The sequence below is a fragment of the Poecilia latipinna genome, unplaced genomic scaffold (genome assembly GCF_001443285.1).
Source record: "Poecilia latipinna isolate Pla-1442-1.1 unplaced genomic scaffold, P_latipinna-1.0 Scaffold1012, whole genome shotgun sequence".
NCBI classification, from domain to species: domain Eukaryota; kingdom Metazoa; phylum Chordata; class Actinopteri; order Cyprinodontiformes; family Poeciliidae; genus Poecilia; species Poecilia latipinna.
Window position 1 is genome coordinate 417,606 of NW_015113628.1, and position 22,782 is coordinate 440,387.

The 22,782-nt window shown below is 39.6% G+C and overlaps 1 protein-coding gene across 1 annotated transcript in view; it reads right to left on the reverse strand.

Annotated features, from left to right (window-relative positions):
• The window catches only part of ca10a (carbonic anhydrase Xa), a 267,244-nt gene that overhangs the window by 159,889 nt on the left and 84,573 nt on the right, over positions 1–22,782 (reverse strand). Inside the window, exon 2 of the mRNA XM_015050834.1 lies at positions 21,821–21,963. Coding sequence (XP_014906320.1) covers positions 21,821–21,963 — 143 coding nt within the window. The remainder of the gene's footprint in view (positions 1–21,820; positions 21,964–22,782) is intronic.

Sequence of the window (22,782 nt, forward strand, 5' to 3'; positions counted from 1 at the left end):
AATTTAAAAAATTTGTTAAATTTACAACCACGCGGGTTTTTAAAAAAAAAAAAAAAAAAAAAAAAAAAAAAAAAAGAAACGATAAGAGAGACGTAAATGGACCACAACAGTAAATACATTTTCTTTTCAAAAATACAAATAAGTTTAATATTTGGTTTGAGGGCTTCGGTATATGAATGTACCAAAGAAGATTACTGTGGCAGCTGCATGTGTCAGCGAACCCAAAAAAGCAAATTGACTAGCACTTATTTTATTTATCTGTTGCTTCTCTTTAGATTTTTGTGTTTGCATATGTTGAGTCCAGGTCATTTTTCACCTTTGACAATCATTTCCGCAACACATCTGCTTTGTCCCTAATCCTTTTCATTTCGCATATAAAACAATTTAATGTACTTAAATGCTGTTTCTTACCACTTTGACAGACTTTTATGAAAAGCTAAGAAATAATACAAAAATGAAAACATAAGCAGAAGGCACTCAAGAACACAGCTGAAAGTTGCACTGATGCCCATTCACCATACAGTGTCAAAACAAGGCAAAAGTGGTGATAAGTACTGTATCCGGTGATTGTGTTTTATGGGAAATAACGATTTTACCATTATTAAATCTGACTTTTTCAAAGGCTTTTTATCCAATTAAGTTCTAGAGTTCCGTCATCACGGCTACTTTCAGCAGATTGAAAGACAGATGATAAAACTGATGAAGCTTGACCTGTGGTATTCTGAACTGCAGCTTTCCATATGCATTACCCACCGTACATTATGCTTCCTTCAGTTCAATTTAATAATCTGTTTTCACTCTACCATACGCTTCCTAGGAGGTTGTGGCTTCTCCTATAATCAAAACAAATATTTTGTATCCCTTCAGAAGCTAACGGTAGTATGTGCACACACCACCTCCATGTGGTTCTTAACAGCTTTAACAAGCTTTTATATATTTATTTAGAAATGAAAAAAAGTGAACACCATATGAGTGCAAAAAAAAAAAAAAAAAAAAAAACCAACACATTTTCAAATCTAACATATACAGAATGGTGATACACAGTATGTGGAGCCTATTTTATCCCAATTTAACAAGTAATGGTCAATGGGCTGAATCTGTATAGCACTACTCAAAGTGCTCTTAGTTCACACAAGCACCTTGGGGTTTAATGAATTCTTCAAGTATGGTGGGGGAGAAAGCAAGACTCAATCCCACATCCTTTCGATTGCAAGAGAACAACTCTACTAACTGAACTGCAGACAAATGTCTACCTTAAAACAATTTCTGGTTGTATGGCTGAGCTGGAAGGAGAAGGTTCAGATCGTCTATGAAGCTCAAAAAAGGCAACTTGAACCTGCTCTAGAAAAAAAGAATCCAAGAAAATCAACAATTCTCTAATGGCATCTTAAAGTGTCCCATGGTGTTATATAAAGATGTGCCATTGGGATTTAGTAGATAATTTACAATTTCAATTTTTTTTGAGCAACAGGTCAGAGCCAATCGAGCTAAAACAAAACCATCCAATTCTGATTATTAGCAGAAGTCCTGGTTTGTCTCTAGTGTGTTATTATTGTGTTCTTTTATGGCTTATTAGGTCAAAAATGACATTAACCTTTCAGTGGTCTGGAGAGACCGGGTCAACTGGATTTTGCAAGATTTTTACCCTGTGGGGTTACACTGAGTCTGCTTGAGCTTTTAAATTTTTTTTTTGTGTGTGTGTGTGTGTGTTGTTTCGGGAACTGATGCTCTGACTGGACATCCCTCCCGCTTCCTCGCTGTCCGATCGTGACATCTGCCGAACTCCTCCTGAGTATCACACCAAAATCGCAGGAGGGTTTACGCTGACCATGCAATACCTTTATAAACTGTATAATACAAGTACAAAAAAGAGCCCAAAATAGACCCTCTGCTATGCCATGTACTTATGGGTTGTTCTGGAATAAATGCCCTTTAAGGTTGTATAAATAGGAGTTATTTGAGAGTTAAACACAGAAGGTGATGCCAGAAAAAAAAAAAAAAAAAAAAGCATTTGTGGGTGGTTTGAGTGTAGGCCAAGAAAGGACAAGAGATGATGATCGACAGGACTGTAGCTCCCAGACCAGTCCACCCACCCGTCATTAACAGTGGGATCACATTCAGCCCGAGGCTCCTCGCTCTTTCTCCGACCCCGTCCTTCACCTCCTGAGCCTTGAAATGGAGAGCTGGTGGGCTAGCAGTTTTCCACACACACACACCACACACACACAAAAACTTCGGAACATCCGCATGGACACACACTGAAGGAGGAGCATTAAATTCAGCCATGGAAGACCTTGGTAGACGGAGTGAGGGCAGCCCTTCCAGACAGGCAAGGTACTTGACTATTGATTGGAAGTCTGCTATAGTGTGCTGTTATATTAATGTAAAGTTTATCCATAGAGCTCTGAATTGTACCATGCAATGATTGGGTTTCTTTGTTCTGCACAATTTTGTCACGTCAGATTAGAATGATGTAAAAATATCCAAAGAGAAGTTGTCGGATTTGGAGAGGATTTAAAAAAGTTATGTAATCCTCTTACATATGCTTTTCTTGTCAACATCTTAAGATTTATTTACCTCCCCAAATTAACACCTGTTTATTTTTCCCCCACAGATGTCTTTTCTAACATTAATTCTCTAACAGTTGCAAAGACTTAAAAAGGAAGCAAAATGTAAAGCAGCTCAGTGAAGAATTTAGGCTGTTAACTTAAAACTCAAATCCTCAAAGAGAAAAAGAAACAATGTTAAACTGCTCATGACTACATAGATTAACAGGAAGATTTAAAAAGTCCATCTGTGTTTACCACTGCTTCCTTTTGATTCCATAAAATCCACAAAACCAAATCATCAGTAAGATTTAAAAAAAATGTGTTTAAGACTTGGATCAGGTGTTTAATTCAAATTTTGCCTACATATGTCAGTTCAGTTCAATTTGACAAGTAAAATATAAAATAGACTGTGCCAATTGCCAGGACACAGAATCAATATTTGCAGATATTAACTTTTACACTCAACACCAAGGAAATGTCAAAATGGCTGCTGAAGATACACATGAGCTATCTTTTCATTCAGCAGAGAGGAAAATACTCATCGTGATAGACAGTAGAGGTAAAGAGTAAGTTGTGTATATATGGGGGGGAAAAAATAAAAATCATAATTTTCTTGCTTAGAATAAGTATAAATAATCTTAAAAACACAGCCAGGCCATTTATGAGTTCCTCTAGAGAACAGAAATGGCTAAGAAAAAAGGAGGATGTTTTGCTCCGTCTTTGTTTTGTACATTTAGATTGGGAGAAATTATTCAGCCTATATTGCCTTTTCATTTTGCAGATGGTTAAAAAAAAGACGACCTTAGAATTACTTTTGTTTGTACCGTCTTTTTACAGGGGAGACACATTTCAGATTCAAATTAAGCTTTTTGTTAGATGGATTATGTTTTAAATTTCAAAATGAGAAAGACTGACAAATCATTTACCTTCAGTCACCAAAAGGATTTTTTTTTTTTAAATATCTGCCTCCCTTTTTCTGTTTGTACCACAACCTGGTTGGAGTATAAACCAACCCATAGTAAAAGATCTTTATACTACCATCACTACTGCTGCTCAGCTTTTTCCTTAAAGGCCATAAGAAAATATGGTATCCCGTAGCAACAGTTTTAACACCGTCACACACAAATTGATCACCAGCTATGACATGCTGTCATCATTTCTTTTTGACAGATATTTGCATGCTGTGTAAGCATAACAAACATTAGGACTACTGCTTAGAATAATTGCAGCTGTGACTTGGAAAATCTCTTGAATGTCATTCTATGCTATGCAGATGGTCTACAAACATAATTTGTCATTTTAAAATAAAGAAGAAAGTGATGGAAAACCATATTATACAGCAGAACAGTGAATTCCACATCTGTGATCCCGTTGTGGACACACTATTCAAAGCTCGGGTGAATGAAATGGAATACAAATACATGAGAGAGATGATGGGAATTATATTCAAGAAAACCAGCTTCTTCTTCTCACACTTAGACCCGCATAATGCTTTTTTTTTTTTTTTTTTCAAAATAACGAGATAGTAAGCGGTGTGACTGCAACGTTGGACTCAAAGCAAAATCTAAAAACTCCTTTTTTTCACCAGATAATTTCTTTGTAAAAAAGAAATGAAAATTCTTCAAGTGCCCATATCAGATTCACTGACTGTCACCTTCAAAGGCTTTTAAATGTTCCAGAAATATTATATGACCGGTGGGAACCTTAAAACGCTCACAGGCACCAGGAAGTGAGCAGGAGACGGGGAGAGATGGGAGAGAGGTTAGACCTAGATGAAAGCAACCGAATGATAATCGAGCACACGGCAGAGCCAAAGATGATTAATACCATTCTCCGCTCCCATTTGCTCTTCATTAACTCACTGTCTGCCATTAGGGCCTGTGGTCGAATGAAAGGGGAGGAAAGAAGAGTTCAGATTGGGCATCATTAGGATGAACAAAGATGGAGTGAGAGCACAGGAGGAGGCGGAATAGAGGGAGGCTGTGAGGTAGAGTGCTGATTAGTGCGACAGTTAACTACATCTTCATCAAGTCAAGTATTGCTCTCCTGCCCTGGAAAAAAAGAAAAAAAAAAAAAAGGACGCGAGGCGACAAAGAGGAGGACAAATTCAGCACTACAGTCTATCTGCGGGAAAAGCCAATCAGCGCTTCTGCTGGATTTTCAAGCCGCACTTCTGAGTAAATATTAGAGCTGGCATGTTGTTAGAGACCGAGCCAACTGTCAAAAATCCCAGCTGCAGAATAAGGTCTCCAACTTTTCACATAGTTTGTTACTCCCGGAGCTGAGCGTGCCTCGAGGGAGCGGGGAGAGTCAGGCGGGTGGGAGGGGGAAGGAGGGAGGTGCCACCTGAATGGATTTGCGTTTCGACAAGCACGGCACGTAGCTTTTTAGCAAAAAAACATTGGCAGAGATAAAAGAAGGAAACATTATGAATCCCTCTTCAGAGGCTGACAAAAGACAGACACCGTGCAATTGGATTTAGAGAGGTGCTTCGGTGTGTTTCAATCTGCGGCGGTGATAACCTTTTAAAAGTAGGAAAACGATCTCGTGGAGAGGAAGACAAAAAAAAAAGAAAAAAAAAAAAGAATGCCAAGCAGGAAGCCGTGAGTGACAGAGAACCTCGGGAAGCCTACAGAGACCGGGCAATTAAAAGGTGAGCGTAAAAATCAGGTGAAGGAGGTGCGTAGAATCAAACGGCAAAGAAAGAAAAACAAACCTCAATCTGCCTCAGTCATACAATGAAAATAACGTTTTATACTGAACTCCTTGAGATCTACCAGATTCTGAGGATAATTAGGGTGGAAAATATGCAGCAGTTGGAACAAGTTCGATAAGAGCCGTATCTTTCCCCAGGCCTGAGCTTGTGCCGATATCTTAGATTATAAATGGAAATGTCATTATTTTTAGCTGTACAGCAGCGTTCATATTTAATACCCTCCTGACTCTGTGTCAGTCCCTTAAGTGCATCCCTACAGCTCCGATAGTGTTGCCCAATGCATCATTATGTCATCAGTGTGGCTAAGTGCAACTCTATAAGACAGGATGGGTGTGGATGGATACCGAGTAGGAGGCAGATGACTTTGTTTAAGGTCACTTTGCACAGTGGGATGCTAAAAAAACCTTCATCTTTGTGCGACTGTTCATCAGCTGTGAATGCAGTCTTCCTAAAGAGCAAATACTGAGGAAGTATTTTTGTAACAGAGTGAATGTATAGGATTTCAGCTGTTACTGACTAAAATCTACAATGTGTTCCCTATATTTGTAAAAAAAAAAAGCTCCATATATTTTTACCCCCGAGGATCCCACTGTAATACCACAGGAATATATAAGATTTGGGCTCGTCCACTTCTTTAAGTTGTACCTCAGTTTTAAAAAGTAAGCTTCAGCAAGTTTTGAATCCTCTTTACACAAGAAGCCAGATACAGTTCCAGAGGGATAAGCTTTCTACAAACCTGTAGAACTATAGCACCTCCTTTTCCCCCAATCCGTTTCTGCTGAATGTCGGAAAACAAAATATCAGCTTTTCTAGTTCTGAAAAATACGGACCGGAATGATTTAGGTAATTCTGTTTTTTAAAAAGCTTTTTGGAATCTGTCAGTGAAAAAAAAAAGAAAAAAAGACACATTATGTTCTGGTCCATTAGTTTCAGTCTCCTGGATCTCTCCTATGTGATAAGATGTGTTTGGTCTTTGCGGAGTCTTTTCTTGTGAATGCTGTGAACACACTTCGTTCTGCACTTAACACCATGATGCACAAGAGAACCCCAACTGTTTTGATCAAAGCATTTATAGTGAGGGTTGTGGTTGTTTCATGTTGTCCAAGAAAGTTACTGTGCTGCTGCCTGCATGCCATTTGGCTGCCATTTTAACTTTTACCATAATGATAACCACTACACATGGCAAACCAGATATTAGAGAAATTCCAAAGAAAACGACACTGTTATGATGGCAGCCATTACACAATATTTTCAAAAAAAAAAAAAAAGCTTCACATTTTAATTTGGTTTTGTTTCAATTTCAAGGCCCCACAATAAGTTTCTTTTTCCCTACAATTAAAAACGGAAACAATCTCAGAATCAGTACATTTATTTCAGAGATAATCCAAACTCAAACAGGTGTGTCTCTTCATTGTACATGTTAGATCTTTGTTTAATGTCCTAAAAAAAAAGTCAATCAAATCTGTTTTGATTAATGTTCCTCTCACATTTTATGTTGATCTGACTACAAACACAACCATTACCATTGGTGTAATGGGTTGGATTTCAGGATATTGCTGTGAAAACTGAAAGAATCTTCTTTCCCATATTTCATCATCCAAGTAGATGGATAGATTGTGCAATAGGCAAATGTATTAAATATTACCATAACTTATTGTAGTCTGTTGTACTACAACCTTCTATCTCTCTCCTGATGAAATCCGAGTATTTCTCTGCTCATCAAAACAGATTTTAGGCTTTTCATATGAAAAAAAAAAGACTTTTCAGCCAGTGGTAGCTCTTGAGATGATGATTCATTCACCTGAGGAACTCAGTTAAAAGTGTGCTGTCAGAGTAAATAATATTAGTTTAAAACGGCTGTTCGTGTGTTTTCATTGAACTGTCACTCACTCCCTACGTTGTGTTCTGGCACAGCTTCCAGTGTTTCCAGGTTTCCATTCAGAGATGTGAACTTTTGGCACAGGAGGATTTATTTAGTTGATCACTTAAAAAAAAAAAAAACTGTCTCCGTTATGAATGCACCTGAGCCCCTCGGCGCCTCAGAGGTAATATCTTCAGCAAATGCCATCCGAGAGGCTCAGGAGGAATTAGAACATTTTTGAAGTGTCATCATTTTATTGTAACCAAAACGAAACGCGCAATTAATTCTCAGCGCATTCTCGGAAAAGCCAGAGCTGCGCATCCCAGCTGGTTTCTCTGCGTGTTGTGCTACCGACGGCGACGGCATTTACAAAATGCCAAACGGGCTCGGCAAACTGCGAAACATTAAATCCGCCGTGGTAAAATGTCCGAATGTAAAACGCATGATTCATTTGTTGCTCGTTTCCGGAGGTTCAACCAGGAGGCGGCGCCGCCTTAAGGTAACAGAGACGTCTCCCTTTCGTGCCATCCTTTAGCTCTTCATCCTGAACATAACAGACACTAATCTATCTGGGAACAGGGGACTAAGAGCAGGTTTACATCAGTTTTATAATGCCACCTATTTTACAAATACCAAGAGAAAGATTCAAACACACACACACACACACACACACACACACACACACACACACACACACACACACACACACACAAAAACAAAACAAAAAAAAAACAGGTGCCTCGGGGGAAAAATGTCTTCTGAAAGAGCAGGCCCATAAAACAGGACTATCATTACTATACTCATCATGAGGTTCGAGAGACCTTTGTTTAATGACTGAGGAGTGTGTATGGGATTACGGAGCAACAAAATAAGGGGGTGAGGGGGGAAACGAGGGGTAGGGAGGGGTGATGGAGCAGTATATCATCTCGAGGGGCTCTGAGCACGGCTGTCAGCTACTCTGATGGATGAGAGATAAGCTGTGAGGAAACATGTAGATTTCTCTAGGCAGCTATGCACCGGGGACACAAAGGTTGCACGGCGCCGTTCGTCTGGACAGAGCTTACAAAATCCTGCTGTGTGATCTGCAACGTCTCGGTGAAACAAGCCATGTCAGCAAGGAGCATCTGGAGCTGTGGATGCTTTTTTGAGAAGGCAAACGTATTTTGTAGGTTCTGAGGTCCATTTTTTTCCCCTTTTACGTATTTCATACAGTGTTGTGCCACACATAGAGGTTTAAAAGATAATCCAACTGTTTTTTTACCAATGAAAATAATCATATTCAATTGAAAAAACTATTTAAATGTCATTTATTAAGAGTAAAAAGCTACCCCAAATAACCTGGTCCTACTCCAAGTCATGCCCGTCTCCCTTGTCAAACCATCAGCCATGTTGTTGTGGCTCAGTTTTATTTACCACAGCCAGTCGTGATCAGTCTTTTTGCTCCTTCTTGGAACCAGAATTACCACATGACAGTGTTTATCATGCTGTCTTGATAGACTGCAACGATACAGAAGACTCAGTGACCTAAACGGGTTTAGGGAACGACTCCGGAAGCAGAAAATGAGAGTCCAACAAACTCGACAATCTCTCAACTCTGTCAAGCTTCACAAAATGTTAAATATCAAACACGCAATCAAAGTCAGCAGAGAACAGAAGCAGCTTGAACGACTGATTAGCTCGTTTCTTCTAGGGAATAATCGCTCAGCTTGAAAAGAGGAGAAAACACAAGAACTCTGGACTACCACTGGAGTTGGTCTTTAAAAGGACGACTGTTTACTATGACACTGAACAAACCTACCGGTAATGAATTATACAAATGGTTATTACAGCAGGACAATAATCTTGTGCAATGGTCTAATCAAAGTTTAGAATCCAAGTGGCGTGGCATCACTGCAAACAGCATGAAAACTCCCAATGTGAATGAAAACAATCCTGCCAAAAAAAGAAAGGGCCAAATAAACAGAATTCTTGTTTTGCATTCGATCAAAACGTCTTTTATTAAAATGTGTTTGTTGATTTGAAACACTGTGACAAAAGAGCAAAATCAGAAGAAATCTAAGGAACCAAAAAGTAATTTCACTCAATTTTACAGTAAAGGTATTTAATCACTTAGGCTTGCTTGTTGTATAAAATACATTTGATATCCCTAGAGAGATTTGTTACACGCCAAAATGTGTGACAAAAAAAAAAACAAAAACGGTGATTTGATTTTTATAGAGCAGAAAACAGAACTTAAAGATTTTCATAAATATTTTAGACAGCGATATAATGTAGCTTTTACAGCTTTGGAGTCACTCAATTCAATGGGGTTTGGTTTCCTACATGGTCAATATTTAGCAACACCATCCGGAGCATGAATCCACCAGGGACTCGCTCTTCCGGCAAAACAGCATCTATTCTGTAGAAACTGTGGGAATTGCAGCGTTGCAGCTCTTTCTCTTGGGGAAATCAGTAAAAGGTTCAAAATGGTAGCCTGCCGGGTCAAAAAGAAAGACCTTTTACATTTGCTCCTTGTGGTTTCGTTTGCAGGTTAAAGTCAAAGACAGGACGTAACCCTGACAGCTCTTTATTGGATCTTTGCCAGGGGCTCGGATGGAGGAGTTGTCGGCGAGCAGCTCAGGTCTAGTAGAGTAGGGCAGAGGTTTATAGTTTGGCTCTGGCCAAAAGCAAACTTATCCTACAGACAAAGAACTCGGGCACAACCTGGTCATGTGACCAATCCATCACACGGTAAACATAGAATGAGACAAAACCATGCACTTAATGTTACCGTGAGGATTTTGGACTCAAATAGTTTACAGTTTGTTAGTAAAACTCCGGGTTGGATGCCAGGTGGGTAACTCTCTATGACACCGTTTTGCTACTACGTAATTTAGTCTATTAAATATATCTTGTAGTGTACTTTCCTAATACTGAACACAATCATAATAAATATGAATAGTCTTAAAATGGACAAAAATTACCCAAAAGACTAGTTGTCCTTTGGCTAGTTGACACTACTAGTGGACAACTATCCAAATGACTAGTTGTTCACAGTGGCCTATAGGCAATAAATTAAATGTGTTTGGTTCATTTCAGGGGTAGGGTCACTTTGGAGGCACTTCTTTCCTAAAAATACCATCTTATCTTGTTGTCTCGGAGTCTAGTTGGAAAGCCTTAGGATCTTTATCACATTCGGGAAGTCTTGGCACTTTTTTTGAATGGCACACACCGGCTGTGTTGACAGGGGAAGGATGCTTCAACTGTAGACACTAGTCATCATGTTTTGGTTAATGAAAATCAAAGAAGCAGAAGAACAGCATAGAGTCCCGGTATAACCAGTGGAGGACCCTGTACTTGTCAGACGAACTGGATAAAATGTCAAGGCATAATTCACTCAGCATGATAAGGCATGTATCACTCCGTTTTTTTTTTGTTTTTTTTTACTCCTGCATCTACAAACTCATGCAGACCTGTCTCAGCAGTCCATCAGACCTTCTAAATAAAATTCAAGGTTCACTTACTCAAGCATCTGCTTCTTATTTTGCCTAGGGGCCGTCAGAGTGATAGGTTTGTCAGTCTTCCACTGTGTGTCATTTTCTCAGAAGTCTAGTAACCCCGTTAGGTTAAATAATCTGTCTTCATCAGCAACAAAGATGCGCAGAGAGTCCTGGCAGGCGGCGGATTGACTCCATCAATTATCATAACCTGGCTTGGTTAGATTACAGGCACGACACAGGAAGAATTTGGATGAGTCAGTAAGACAGTGAGGGTTGTTTAAGAAAGTCTTTAGAGATACAATGATACAATGTAGGGGTATTGTTTTTGTTAAAAGTACTAAAAGATGAAACAGTCTGTGTTACATTATGAAGTTGTTTCTGCAGACGATAAAGCAAAGAAAACAGATCAATGATGCTTTTATAAGTCAGAAAATCATTATTTTTCACACAGACATTTTTTTCAGACTATTAGGTTGGATACAGTCACACAGAATATAGAACATTCCTAAGATAAATATGTCTAGTCAAGTTAAAGATACAGTTGCATGGTTCTTCAAAATGAAAAGCTTTCATCCACTACTTGCACAGAAGCTACAAACCAAGGCAGGGATTTCCTAACCAGTAGTGCTGTCTCGTCCTTTCCTTAACCACTTCCAAAGTATGAGTACCAAAAGACTATTGAAAGTCTTCTGTATCTCTCTGTGCAAGATGCACCAAATCCAGGTAAAATTTCGTTATTGGACTAGAGGAAAATGCAAAACTTCTCTTATGCACCAGCATGTTGGAACTGAAAATGGATTGAGCAGGATTTGAAAATACCTCTTAAATCAGACAAGTGGACTACTACAGCTGGAAGTTGAAGGTTAATATGAAGAAAGATATCCCATTTTAAATATCTCTGACTGTTTTCCTTACCTTTAATCATCCCAGCATATGCAAACCTCACAGAGTGGACTCTGCTTGCTTTTCATCTTTTATGCTCACCGGCACATTAGGATATTAAAACTAAAGGGCAACTTTTGCATATCTTAGACATAGCCCGTCTGTTGTGGACAAGAAAATAACTGCAGAGTGTATTATTGTGATATTGTTTTGTGAAACGCATGCAAACGAAATAATTTCCACCATAAAATAACAATTGAAGACAGAAATTGTAGCATGCAGATCTACGCACGTGACTTTAAAAGGAAAATTGAGTTAACACTACCATTTGGTTTTCAATTTCGCAATTGCATTTGAGCTTTTGTCCATCATTTGTAAGTCATTTTCCATTTTTACCCAACTAAATCCTGGAGGGAAACCAATCCCTTTTCAGTCCAACACTTTTCAGCTCCTAATGTGAAATCCCTTTGGCATTTCCAGGTCAAACTGAATATATGGTCAATTTGACGAGTGTGCCCCTGAATTGTGCCTGGAAAACTTTCACTGGGAGTTTTCTTTACATATTTACATTAATATGCTGGAATCATCCACCTGTTTAGTTTTGATACAGAGGAGGATTTAGTCTACTTGGTGCTCTCCCTGGATGATAGACAAACGTCCATGCCATGTAGAAGCAACTTCTTCGTGGCCTACAGAAACGGTTCCTTTTGAACGCTTTCACCCTGCATTTTATCTATCTATCTATAGATAGATAGATAGATAGAAAGATGGATATCTATATATATATATCTATATATATATAGATATATAAATAAATCAATGATGTTTTTGTGATTGGAGCAAAAATCTAAATTGAAGTATAAACTTGATTAATTTCCATTTCTATGTAACCACAGGAAAACATTATGTGTCTTAGTAGCAGCTGCAAGAATTTTTGGGATATAATAATCTCTTTTCTTAAGAAAAATTTGTCAGAATACAAAGAAGATAATAAACACCCCTCGGTTTGTCTTTTACTAATAAAAGTTAGAGATGAAAGCTTACATAAAGTTAACAAGATAAATCCTAATCATGCCTTTAGTAAAAAAAAAAAATCCAGATTTTCTGCTTCCAATCTGTTAAAAGTTTCCCACATAACCAAGACGGAGCGCGGCGTAACCCACCTTCCCCTGCCTGCATATTTATGCTGGAGGATTACAGGATAACAGTGGAGTATGACCAACTGCTACTGCTCTTTGAGTCATCTTGGCACGTCCTGCTGTGCACATTTAGCACCTTGTATGTGCTCGCTATCTCTCTCTGCCACCATAATACCCCGACAGCACAAGCACAGAGAGCAGGCTCCTCTAATCCGGCACCGGTAACCAGGCTGAGCAAACAGGAACAAATGGAAAGGCCGTAAAAAGCCAACCGCGGGAGCGGAAAACACCAGACGCAAAAAAAAAAAAGAAAAATGCATGGGAAGTCGAGTCCAAGATTACACTGGGTAATAGAAATAACGTCCATGGAGTATACCAGAAGAGATCAAAGAGCATCAAATTGATAGTTTAATGCCAATGCAAATGTTCCTCCATGTTCAGCATAAATTCACTTTGTATAGGTTTAGCTCTTCGTAGCATTCTGGAAAGAGTCAAACGAGAGCAATTCACAAACAAACGGTCAAATTAATGACTGGGAAACTAGTAGACAACAAAAACTATATACTATTGGTCACTAATTGGATGAATGCAGTAAGCATATTTCAAATTAAAATATTTTATATTGCACTTTTCTTTGTGTTAGTGGGTTTTATAGCAGTAAATCGTTTCATGTGATCTGCCGGTGTGGTTTGTACTCCATTCATTGTGATGCCAACAGGTGCTGGAGGGATCACAGCCACATGTGGCGCAAGGTTTCACCAACCCTCCCCCACCTATTGCTATGCAGTGCACCGTTTCCGTTTGTCTTTTTTTTTTTTTCTTTCAGTGTCATAACCCTTCAGTCTCTAACAATTCAAAGCTTTTACATGCTTTCATTTTACATAATAGTTATGTAATACTTACATTTGTTAAGTCACTGACTGACTTACTCATTTATCTTAGAGAAAAATCATGGTGACATTTGTCAGTTATGGGATTTACAGGCATTATGGAGTAACAAAATTACAAGCCTACCATGAAGCAGAGAAAATATAGATCTATTCCCCGACATTTTGCCTCCCCCAAAAAATCTGTGAAGGATTGTTGCTCATAAAACTGATCTACTGGCCTCAAGTCGTGTTCACATATTGAATTGTAATGTTCTTGTTCCGTTGTCCACTGTACTCTACTCTCTGGATGTTACTTTACAGACAAAATCAAATATCTGATAACCAGTGAAAAGACCTCATACTTTAATTTGGGAATTGGACAACGTTTTACTTTAACTCCGTCCAAAGATTACTCTATTCTGCTGAATGCTTAATTGTTTTTTGTTTTCCCCATCAAATCTATATATTTTGTACATATATGGGGGTGTGCCATGTGTCCGGAAAAAGATTTTGGATTTACTTTTTGTCACAACAGCAGCAGCCTATTCCCTGCCCTGCTTCACATCCCCCTCCTCTGTCCTCCAGCCTCTCTGCTGTTCAGGTTCTAATTAACATTCAGATGGACGGCTGCTGCTCTGCATGCTGGCTCAAACAGCACCACTCCACATACACCTCGCTGTGAAATGAGCGACACGTGAAGCATCCCTAAGCTCGCAATGGCCCGTGTGTGAGAAGAAATTGCAGTGCGTGAGCGCTGGCCACCATTAGGTGATGCCACGTCTTCCTGGACGGCGGCCCGCTCTCCCTTCTGTGACGCCGCATCGCTTTGACAGATTCAGCACAACTATCCTTGCGTCCTCTGTAATTTAAATGTTAATTTGCATAGCTGAATATTTGGCTTATTGTAATTCACTCTCCGGAGTTTTAGTGCTGACACAGGCTTTTGTTTGCAGACTAATCAGGCCTTTGACTCTTCCATGTACAACGAGTGAACATTTGTACCTGACAGGAGGGGAAATGTAACCTTGTCACCGTCTCCAAGTTCATGTTTGAAATGTGAAATTTGAGAGAAGAAAGAAAAACACAGCTGAGCTGAAGATAAGACATATTCCACAAAACACCTGATGGACATGTTTAGTTAAAACGAGACAAATCAGCTACTAAAAAACATTACCTGAGAAGTATTATATGAAGCTGAAATAATAATAATAAAAAAAACCTTTATGCTGATGATGTTTGGCAGTTAGTCAGCCAAAAGAACTAATGGGATGTGATCATAAAACTGGATTTATTTAATAATTTCTTAGCAGATTTGATCATTGCTTTGTGCCACTGAGACCAAACAGACAAGAGTGACCACTGGACAAGTTATTGTCTTACATAATCAGCTTTTGGATTCAGTGTTGTTCCAACTATCATTGAAATTTATGGGGTTTTTTTTTTTTGCTTGTCTTTTTACAATCACCCTACAGCATAAGATGTGCTTGGCAGCTAAAATCAACTACAGTTGGATAAATAAAACCCCCTTCCAAAAACTTAAGATTTCACTTCCTGTCTGCCTCTCACCTAGGTAACTATGGAGTTCCACTAGGTTGTGTATTCGCACTCTTTATTTTTTTTGTATGATTTTCACATGATTTAGCTACAGCAGAGAAATCACTACGCAAATAATATTTAAGCTGTCCTCAAGCAAAATGAGATCAACTAGTTAATAACTAAAAGAAAGAACCCTAAACGTTTTTCTAAAAATTCTAACTCAGATGAAGTAGCTTTAGGACCATTTGTTGCAATTACAATCTAATAAATTATTTCACTAACATGGTACAACAAGTTGGCCTCAACTGGTACAATACAAGCAAAATGAACGGAATATGCCCCATCCTTTCCTGTTTTTCCTCATGGTAGGTTCTCACCGATTTTAACTTATTTCTGCACTACAACAGAAAATTGGGAAGTATTCAGCCTGCTAATATATTCAGCAACTCACACAGGCAAAGGGGAATAAATAAAACAGTTTGAATGAGACGAAGCGCAGGTGTTGGGATCTGTGCAAACTGGAAAACAAATTATTTTAGCTCAGCTGTGGGTGGTATAACCTGGGGAGATGCTCTTTGACATTCAAGCTTATCTCCACACCAAAGCGTTGCAGGACTGATTTTTATCTCTGAACTGCCAACACTACCTGTGGGGGTGCTGTCCATATCTTCCATCCCTTTCAACTTTGACAAGTATTTTGACAGTATTTATTTATTTATTTTAACAGGAGGACAATTTGAGAAGCTGCAGGGACAGTCATATTTATATTGCTTTACAAGGCAGGGCTGACAGAGCATGACGAAGAAAAAAGAAAAAAAAAAAACATAATTTGTCACATCTGTGTAGCAACATAGAAAACAAAAGAAATCAGGTAATACCCAGTCTAAAAATCTTTAACACAATTTACATTAATGGAATAAAAAAAAAATCTCCAAAATAAATAGATTTTAAGCATGAACACAAGCAGTCCGCACTTTGCGTAGCTTAGCGAGTGTTTTTAGCCTGCTTATGAGCTGAGAGTCATGCAGCGGTTAAGTTGTGCAGTTATTCCAGGTTGACTTGCACAAGCCACTGAAGAGTCTTATAATGGGCCTGGTTGCCACAAAGGATAATAAATGAGTTATGAGTGAAAATTAGTTTATAGCGTCTCATGTTTTTACAGAAGAGCTCCTGCAGTGGGACTTTGGGGGGGATTATGGTAAATTAAGTCATGTCATTTCACATATTGCTGAGTAAAAATGGAACGTTCCATGTTGCATTCACTGTATCAAATGCAAAAAAAGGCTTCATATGTACACTTCTGTTTTATTGTTGTAAAGAATCGTAAAAAGGCTCTTGAAATCAAAGTTTCTTATCTAGAGTAGTTTTCCACTCTCAGCTTGGACAAATAGAACAAAGTTAAGAGTGCATTCTAGTTAAAAGGGCCTTGAAAACAGCAATCTTACAGTGATATGACATATTTCTACTAGAGGTGAGGGATTTATTACCAATAATAACATCATTAAACTTCACACTTAAACATAATCCAGGCGACACTTTTTAACAAGCCAACTTTGTGGCACCGAAACTCTGCGACGCTTTGCGCTATCTGAAAAATTCCAATGGTTTCTGAAAGGGGGCATTTCAGAATATTGGATTATTATGGTAATTTTACTCCTGCCGTTGCAGCGACCTTGTTTTTCTTTGGTTTACTCTGATGAAACTCTCTTTCAATAGATGGTAAATTGAGAAAATAACTTGCTAGATACTGAAAGTTCTGGTTGTTATGAAGAAATGCGCAAATATATTTATTCACATGACATTTAAAGAACTTTGTCCAATTAAAATAAGAAATAAGATATCCACCCAAAGATTTGAAACTAAGACCTTAAAGGGTTAAACGCAATTTTCCCATTCTTCAAAATAATGCTCATATTTCACTTTTTAATGTCTACTTTACCAAATTTTACATAATCAGTCTCGTTTTCACCCGGATGTGTCAACCTCATGCGGGGAACCAACTACTGCAATGAATTTATGACACTTACACTTTCCGAAAAATGCTCATTTTATACATTGTGTCGCCAAAACTGGTGTAAAGTTTTCTTCTTTCCATCCATCCAATATCTTGTGAACAGCACAAGATATTGCATGCGCTCTGCTATTCAAGTTTGGCTGAAAAGATAAGATTACAGGACATGCAGCAGCCAAGCACGTTTCTCACAGAAATCACTCCGGAAGTACTGGAACAACAAGGAACAAACCTGACAACAATCTCTGACCTCAGTCTCTCTGTATCAAACATGCCATCAAACTCAGGATATTAGAGTCATGAACAGACGGAGCTCCAGCAACCAATTAGCTGGTTTCTGGTGATCTCGACAAGAAGGGAAAACACAAGAGCGCGCCGTTACCTCGGTTTAACACTGCAGCTGTTTTTTTATTCTTCTTTTTTTAAAGAGCCCGCAGTTTGCTGTTAAACCTGACAGTACCTGTAATCACTCAGACTCACGGCTGACGATAGTGCAGGGAGGCATCGGATCAAACTGTCTGCTTGTGAGATATACTCATCCTGCTGATCAAGGCGGCAGAACAATGTGTTAAACAAGACAGGCGTAGGGAAAGTAAATGCACAGAAAGCAGAAAGGCATGACTCTGCCTGACTGAACGTGGAGTTGTGACAGTTAAGGGAGGATCAGACTCCTTTCTGTGCTGGAGGCAAACCTGGAGATTGTCCCTCTGCGAGGACAATCTTTGCATTTGGAGGGAAAAGGGCAAAACCTCGATCTGGTGTCGCTGGCGCCGAGATTTAACGGAAACACTCGGCAGTTCAAAAGGACCAAACTCATCTTTCCCACCAACGAGGCTTCAGAGTGATTAAATTCATTAAAATCTCTTCAAGTAATTGCAGCTCATCTATGGCAGAGTAAATATTCAATTAATAGTGCCTTTTTAATAACTGTGATTCCTTCAATCCGTCGCACAGAGTCCCGCCTATCTCCATGTCGTTAATTAAAATTTCTCTTTGGAGGTCAATTTAATTCCCTTTAACTGTTCATTAGCCATAATACGGAGCGGCACAGAAATCCATTAAGAGCAGTGTTCATCTTCCCTGAGCCGTGTTCATGATTGTGTTGCGTATTGGCGGATGATGGGGTGTGGGGTGGGGAGGGTTAATCTTTCCCTCGGCTTTTATCCCTGGAGCAAAAATAGTGAGCTTAAGCCCTCCATGTGTCGAAGTGGCGAGCTGAGCCACCGCGAACCTGAGCGGAAGCTCTTTACCGGTCTCCGCAGCGTGTTTGGCCAAGGCTGACTGGCTGCCAAACAGCCAGAGACAGAGCGGAGATGAATCAGCACTGACAAGGTGAAGCCGGCTTCGTGTTCGCCGGCTGACAGCTCAGGTGCTCAGAGAGATGGAGACACAACAGATTACATTTAGGCCACTGCAGGGAATGGAGGAGGCGTTGGTGGTGGGGGGGTGGAGGGGAAGGATGACACGGTCCAAAACTGGTTTCTAAAACGAAGGAAACGTTTCCTGCAGATAGGTTGTGATATCTGGCCTTTTTCTGTATGTGCGGGCGTTACAGTACGCTGTTGTTCTTGAAGGCCGCTTTGATTTAGTACCACAGGACAACAGTGAATAAATAAGGTTTCAAATTATTTGTGGTGAAACTGTAATTCAGTTGACATGCCTCGTCCATAAAAGAGATGCCTAATAAGCCATCATGTGCAAGAAGCTTATTACAACCCACATCGATATTTTACAGATGACCTTCAGCTGTCGTTTCGAACGTCCCCGGAAGTGATTTGAAACATAAATCTGGTGACGGTGACCAATAAAGAGCAATATTTTTCTAACAGGGCATCACATCTGTGTCAGAGATGCATTGTGACACGGGCCAGATTAACTGTTAAGAACGGAGCAGTAAACGTGTTTGTACTAAACTGTAATGGTTCAGACAGCCTGGTGAATTCACTCAGATACAGAGCGCGTCTGTATCCGTCACAGGCAAATCATCATGTCCATCCTGCGTCATGACGGATGGAAATATCTAAAGCACTCCACACCACAGCCATGCGAGGACGCCTCGCCGTGACGACACAGAAACAGGGGCTGAACAGTTTTTGAAATGATTGCTGTGGTGATATCATTTGTGACATATTTGTATTTTCTTCTCGCCTCCTGTGCTCTGTGACCCGACGGGTCACTCGCATCCAGAATCGGCTGTCTAAAGAACGATTAGTGTGAAATGTGCCAGTGGCTAACTGGCTAACACTGGAATATATGAGCCAAGAATGATCGCACTCCAAACAATCTAGCAAAAATAATGTTGCATATTGAGAAACTGTATAATGGTGATGCATTACACAGCCTTAAAGAGAAGTACTGACCTGGGATTTACGTGGATTGCTACACTAGTAATGCTAAGCTAAGGCCAACCCAGACCAACGTCGTTGCACAAAATGGTGAAAGTTAATTAGGATATTAAGATTATTCCTGGTGGTGTGGCTGTAGTCCCGATTGTGGGAACAAAGTCAGGTAATGTACATAAAAGCACAGTGGTTTGTGTTGTTGTCCAGTCATGTGTTGTAAGTTATATTTCTTTTGAAAGTAAGTGGTTTCCTGTTTAGCTAAATTTATTCATGAACATCTTTCAAAGTTTTGGTTCTTGCTGCAATGTTTACAGCTGCACAGGCGGATCGGATGAATTCCTGTAGAGTAAGAAGGCTCACCAATTCAGATGAATAAATGTGTACAATGCTAAAGTCATATGCATGCTTTAAAGCCTCTCTGCTAAAAAAAAAATAGTTTTATTTATTAAAATGTCAACCTACAGATAATCACAATAACATTTTGTCTTTTATTGCTTTTATTTTAAGCAATAAAAGATGACAGAAGACTGATTAGACGTACTTTAATCTTGGCCCGACTCTTTTTGCGTCGCCTCCAAGTGAACCGGGCCGGGTCCCTGAACCCGCGGTTCTGAACCTCCCGTTGCTCAGCCTACCAATGGGAACGTTTGTTGCATCCCGCTTTAAAGGTCCGCTCTAAAGGGAAATGGTAACAATCCTCAAGAGCAATCTTGCAGATGAGGTGAATCGTCTCATTGAATCAAATTATGGATTTTTTTTTATTCCATTTCAGCTCAGAGATCAAAGAAATCCATAGATTTATTTGTATTTACTCTATCACTTCACCATATAAACAAAGGGGCCTTTTGTATGTCATAACGCTAGTCAGGAAGTTGCGCAGGTATGTAACCCAATTATGTGTCAGTGGAACAACCAACCATAGAATCAACAAATGTGTTCAATAAGCTCCTAAAAGTTTGTTTCAGCTCAAAAGATTAATAGATAAGAGTCTTAAAAATGAGTTCTGCTGTGCTCTGCGTTCTTTTCAGAAAGAAGGAACAAATAATTGAAATGTTTCAGTTCATAGAACGTATTGTTATGCATCGTCCTCATAGCATCACCAAAGTAGTTCTGAGGCTGCATGGTGGCCTTTTCAAAGACTGAAGAGAAGAGAAGCAGAGGGAACTGGAAGGTGTTGCACCTTTCTGTACGTGTGCATCACAGTTCCCATTACAAAATGGAAAGGGCAGTGAAATAATCAGTTACAAACCAAAGTGTAGACTAAATAATTTAAACTGTTACATTTTTCATCTCAACTCCTTTCTGTGTTTGTGTTTTTCACTAGAAGTCAACATGAACTTTAGGAATGTCACTCCATTGCTGCTGTGTCTCTGCAGACAATAATACCCGTTCTAATGGCTTCAAGATGTTCCTCCCTGCTGACATCCTTAACAAATCATCAAATTATCTAATTTGATGAGGACACTTTAAAGGTGATTACGTTGAGATGTAAATATTAAATTAGCCTGCTCTCTCATCCTCGTCCTAATGCAGTCAGAAAATCAGAAAACCGTCGCTCTCGACAACACGCATGTCCGCTGCTCTCACAGAACCATAAAGGAGGAAATAGTTTCTTTTTTTTTCTTTTTTTTTTTGGATTGTGTAAATGAGAAACTCTTTGTTTGCTATTCTAATTGGCACTTTGCCTCTCAAATTCATGTTAAAAACCAATAAAGTTCTCAATGAGACCGCTCAAACAGCAGCCCAAGGATTCTCCGAGTGTCTGTTTGGAGATCTGCTAAGTGAAGGGAGCTTACAGCTGCAGTGTGCCGCGGGTGGCTATCTGCTATGTGTGCTATGCGTTCCCCATTGTTGCTCAGGGCCAAGTTTGTGCTGGAATACAAACATAACCCCACTCGAAGCATTAATCTCAGCGTGCAAGTGTGCACTTTTGAAGGCAGCCCATCTGTGGAGGCTCCCCAATTAGCTGCTGTCATATGGCCCGCGATGGAACAGATTTCTGTCTTTGGAGTGTCACTATACAGGAGGAAATAATGCGCACTATTCTCAACTAATCTGCTGTTAGGCTGCAGGATTTTACCTGCAAAGCCCTCGGGATCGACTTTAAGCTTTTCTTCAACCGGAGCGCGAATACTGTCTGCTCTTAAATAGGTGAATTGTGTTGCGCTTTATCTCCGAAGGGAGTACTGTTTACACAAATAGCTCAGATTGTCTGAGAGCACAAACAGAAGTCGAGATCATCAATCAGGGCCTCGCAACTGATCAAACCACAATAGCTCGTGAAACGGCAACGGACACCAGTGGCTCGAGAACAGCAGAGCACCGCGTCCGAGAGGACAAACGGCAACAACAACAGAGCGACCGGCTGCAGAAGGCAGCGCATTCATCAACCGGACAGCGGAGATAACGCCCGGCTTTGCGTCCGAGCGTTTTTACCTTGCGTCCGCCTGTGTTCAGCTTTATGGGGGTGAGGAAGGGGTCGAAGATCATGTGGCTAGTTTCTATGTTGACTGGCGACTGCCTCTTCCCGACGGAGCACAGGTTCCAGGCTGAGTTTACCAATCCCCAGAAGGACGGCACTGCAACACAAACAGATTTACAGAGTGAATGAGAGATGAATTCATACTTGCAACAGTCGATCAAAACAGGACCTGAATCCTCGGTGTGATATTTTTAACCCTTGTGTTTACACATGGGGTCCAACCGACCCCACAGCCGTATCACTTGTATCATTTGCCTCAGTCCTCGCACGCACAAGGGTTAACAATCCCACATCCACTGGCACATGTGGACGTTCTGATCAGTACCTTAGTCTGTAAAAGCTCAATGTATGCATCGTTGTAAAGTGCTTAACCAGTTTTCCTTTTATGGTTTAGCTTATCAATACATAAAAAAAAAAATAGACATTGATTAGCAGTTGTGGAATAACTTACTAAAGAGGAAAACAAAAAGCTATCCAGTCTAACCCTGGCTCTGAGGAAAAATAAATTATCCACCAACATCCTAACTGTTGGTTCCTCCGTTGACAGGAAAAACCTCCATCAAGCCGATGCAGTAATCTTTTACATCTACATGGCCCATAATTCTGGCCAGCCATTGCTTTAATTCAGTGAGAGCATTTTCCAGCATGAGCTCCCTGTTAAAGGTTATGCCACGCCATCTCCTTTTTTTACTAGGCCAATAAAAAAAACATTATTTTCTTCCTGAGCTGTTCAGTAGTGGACTTGTTGGTGGCCTTTCAATCATTTCTCAAATTTTAGCTGCAAAACCAAGCCTTGGTAGCATGACTGTCAGTATATATATATATATATATATATATATATATATATATATATATATATATATATATATATATACACACACACACACTACATAAAACAACATATATATTTTTTTTT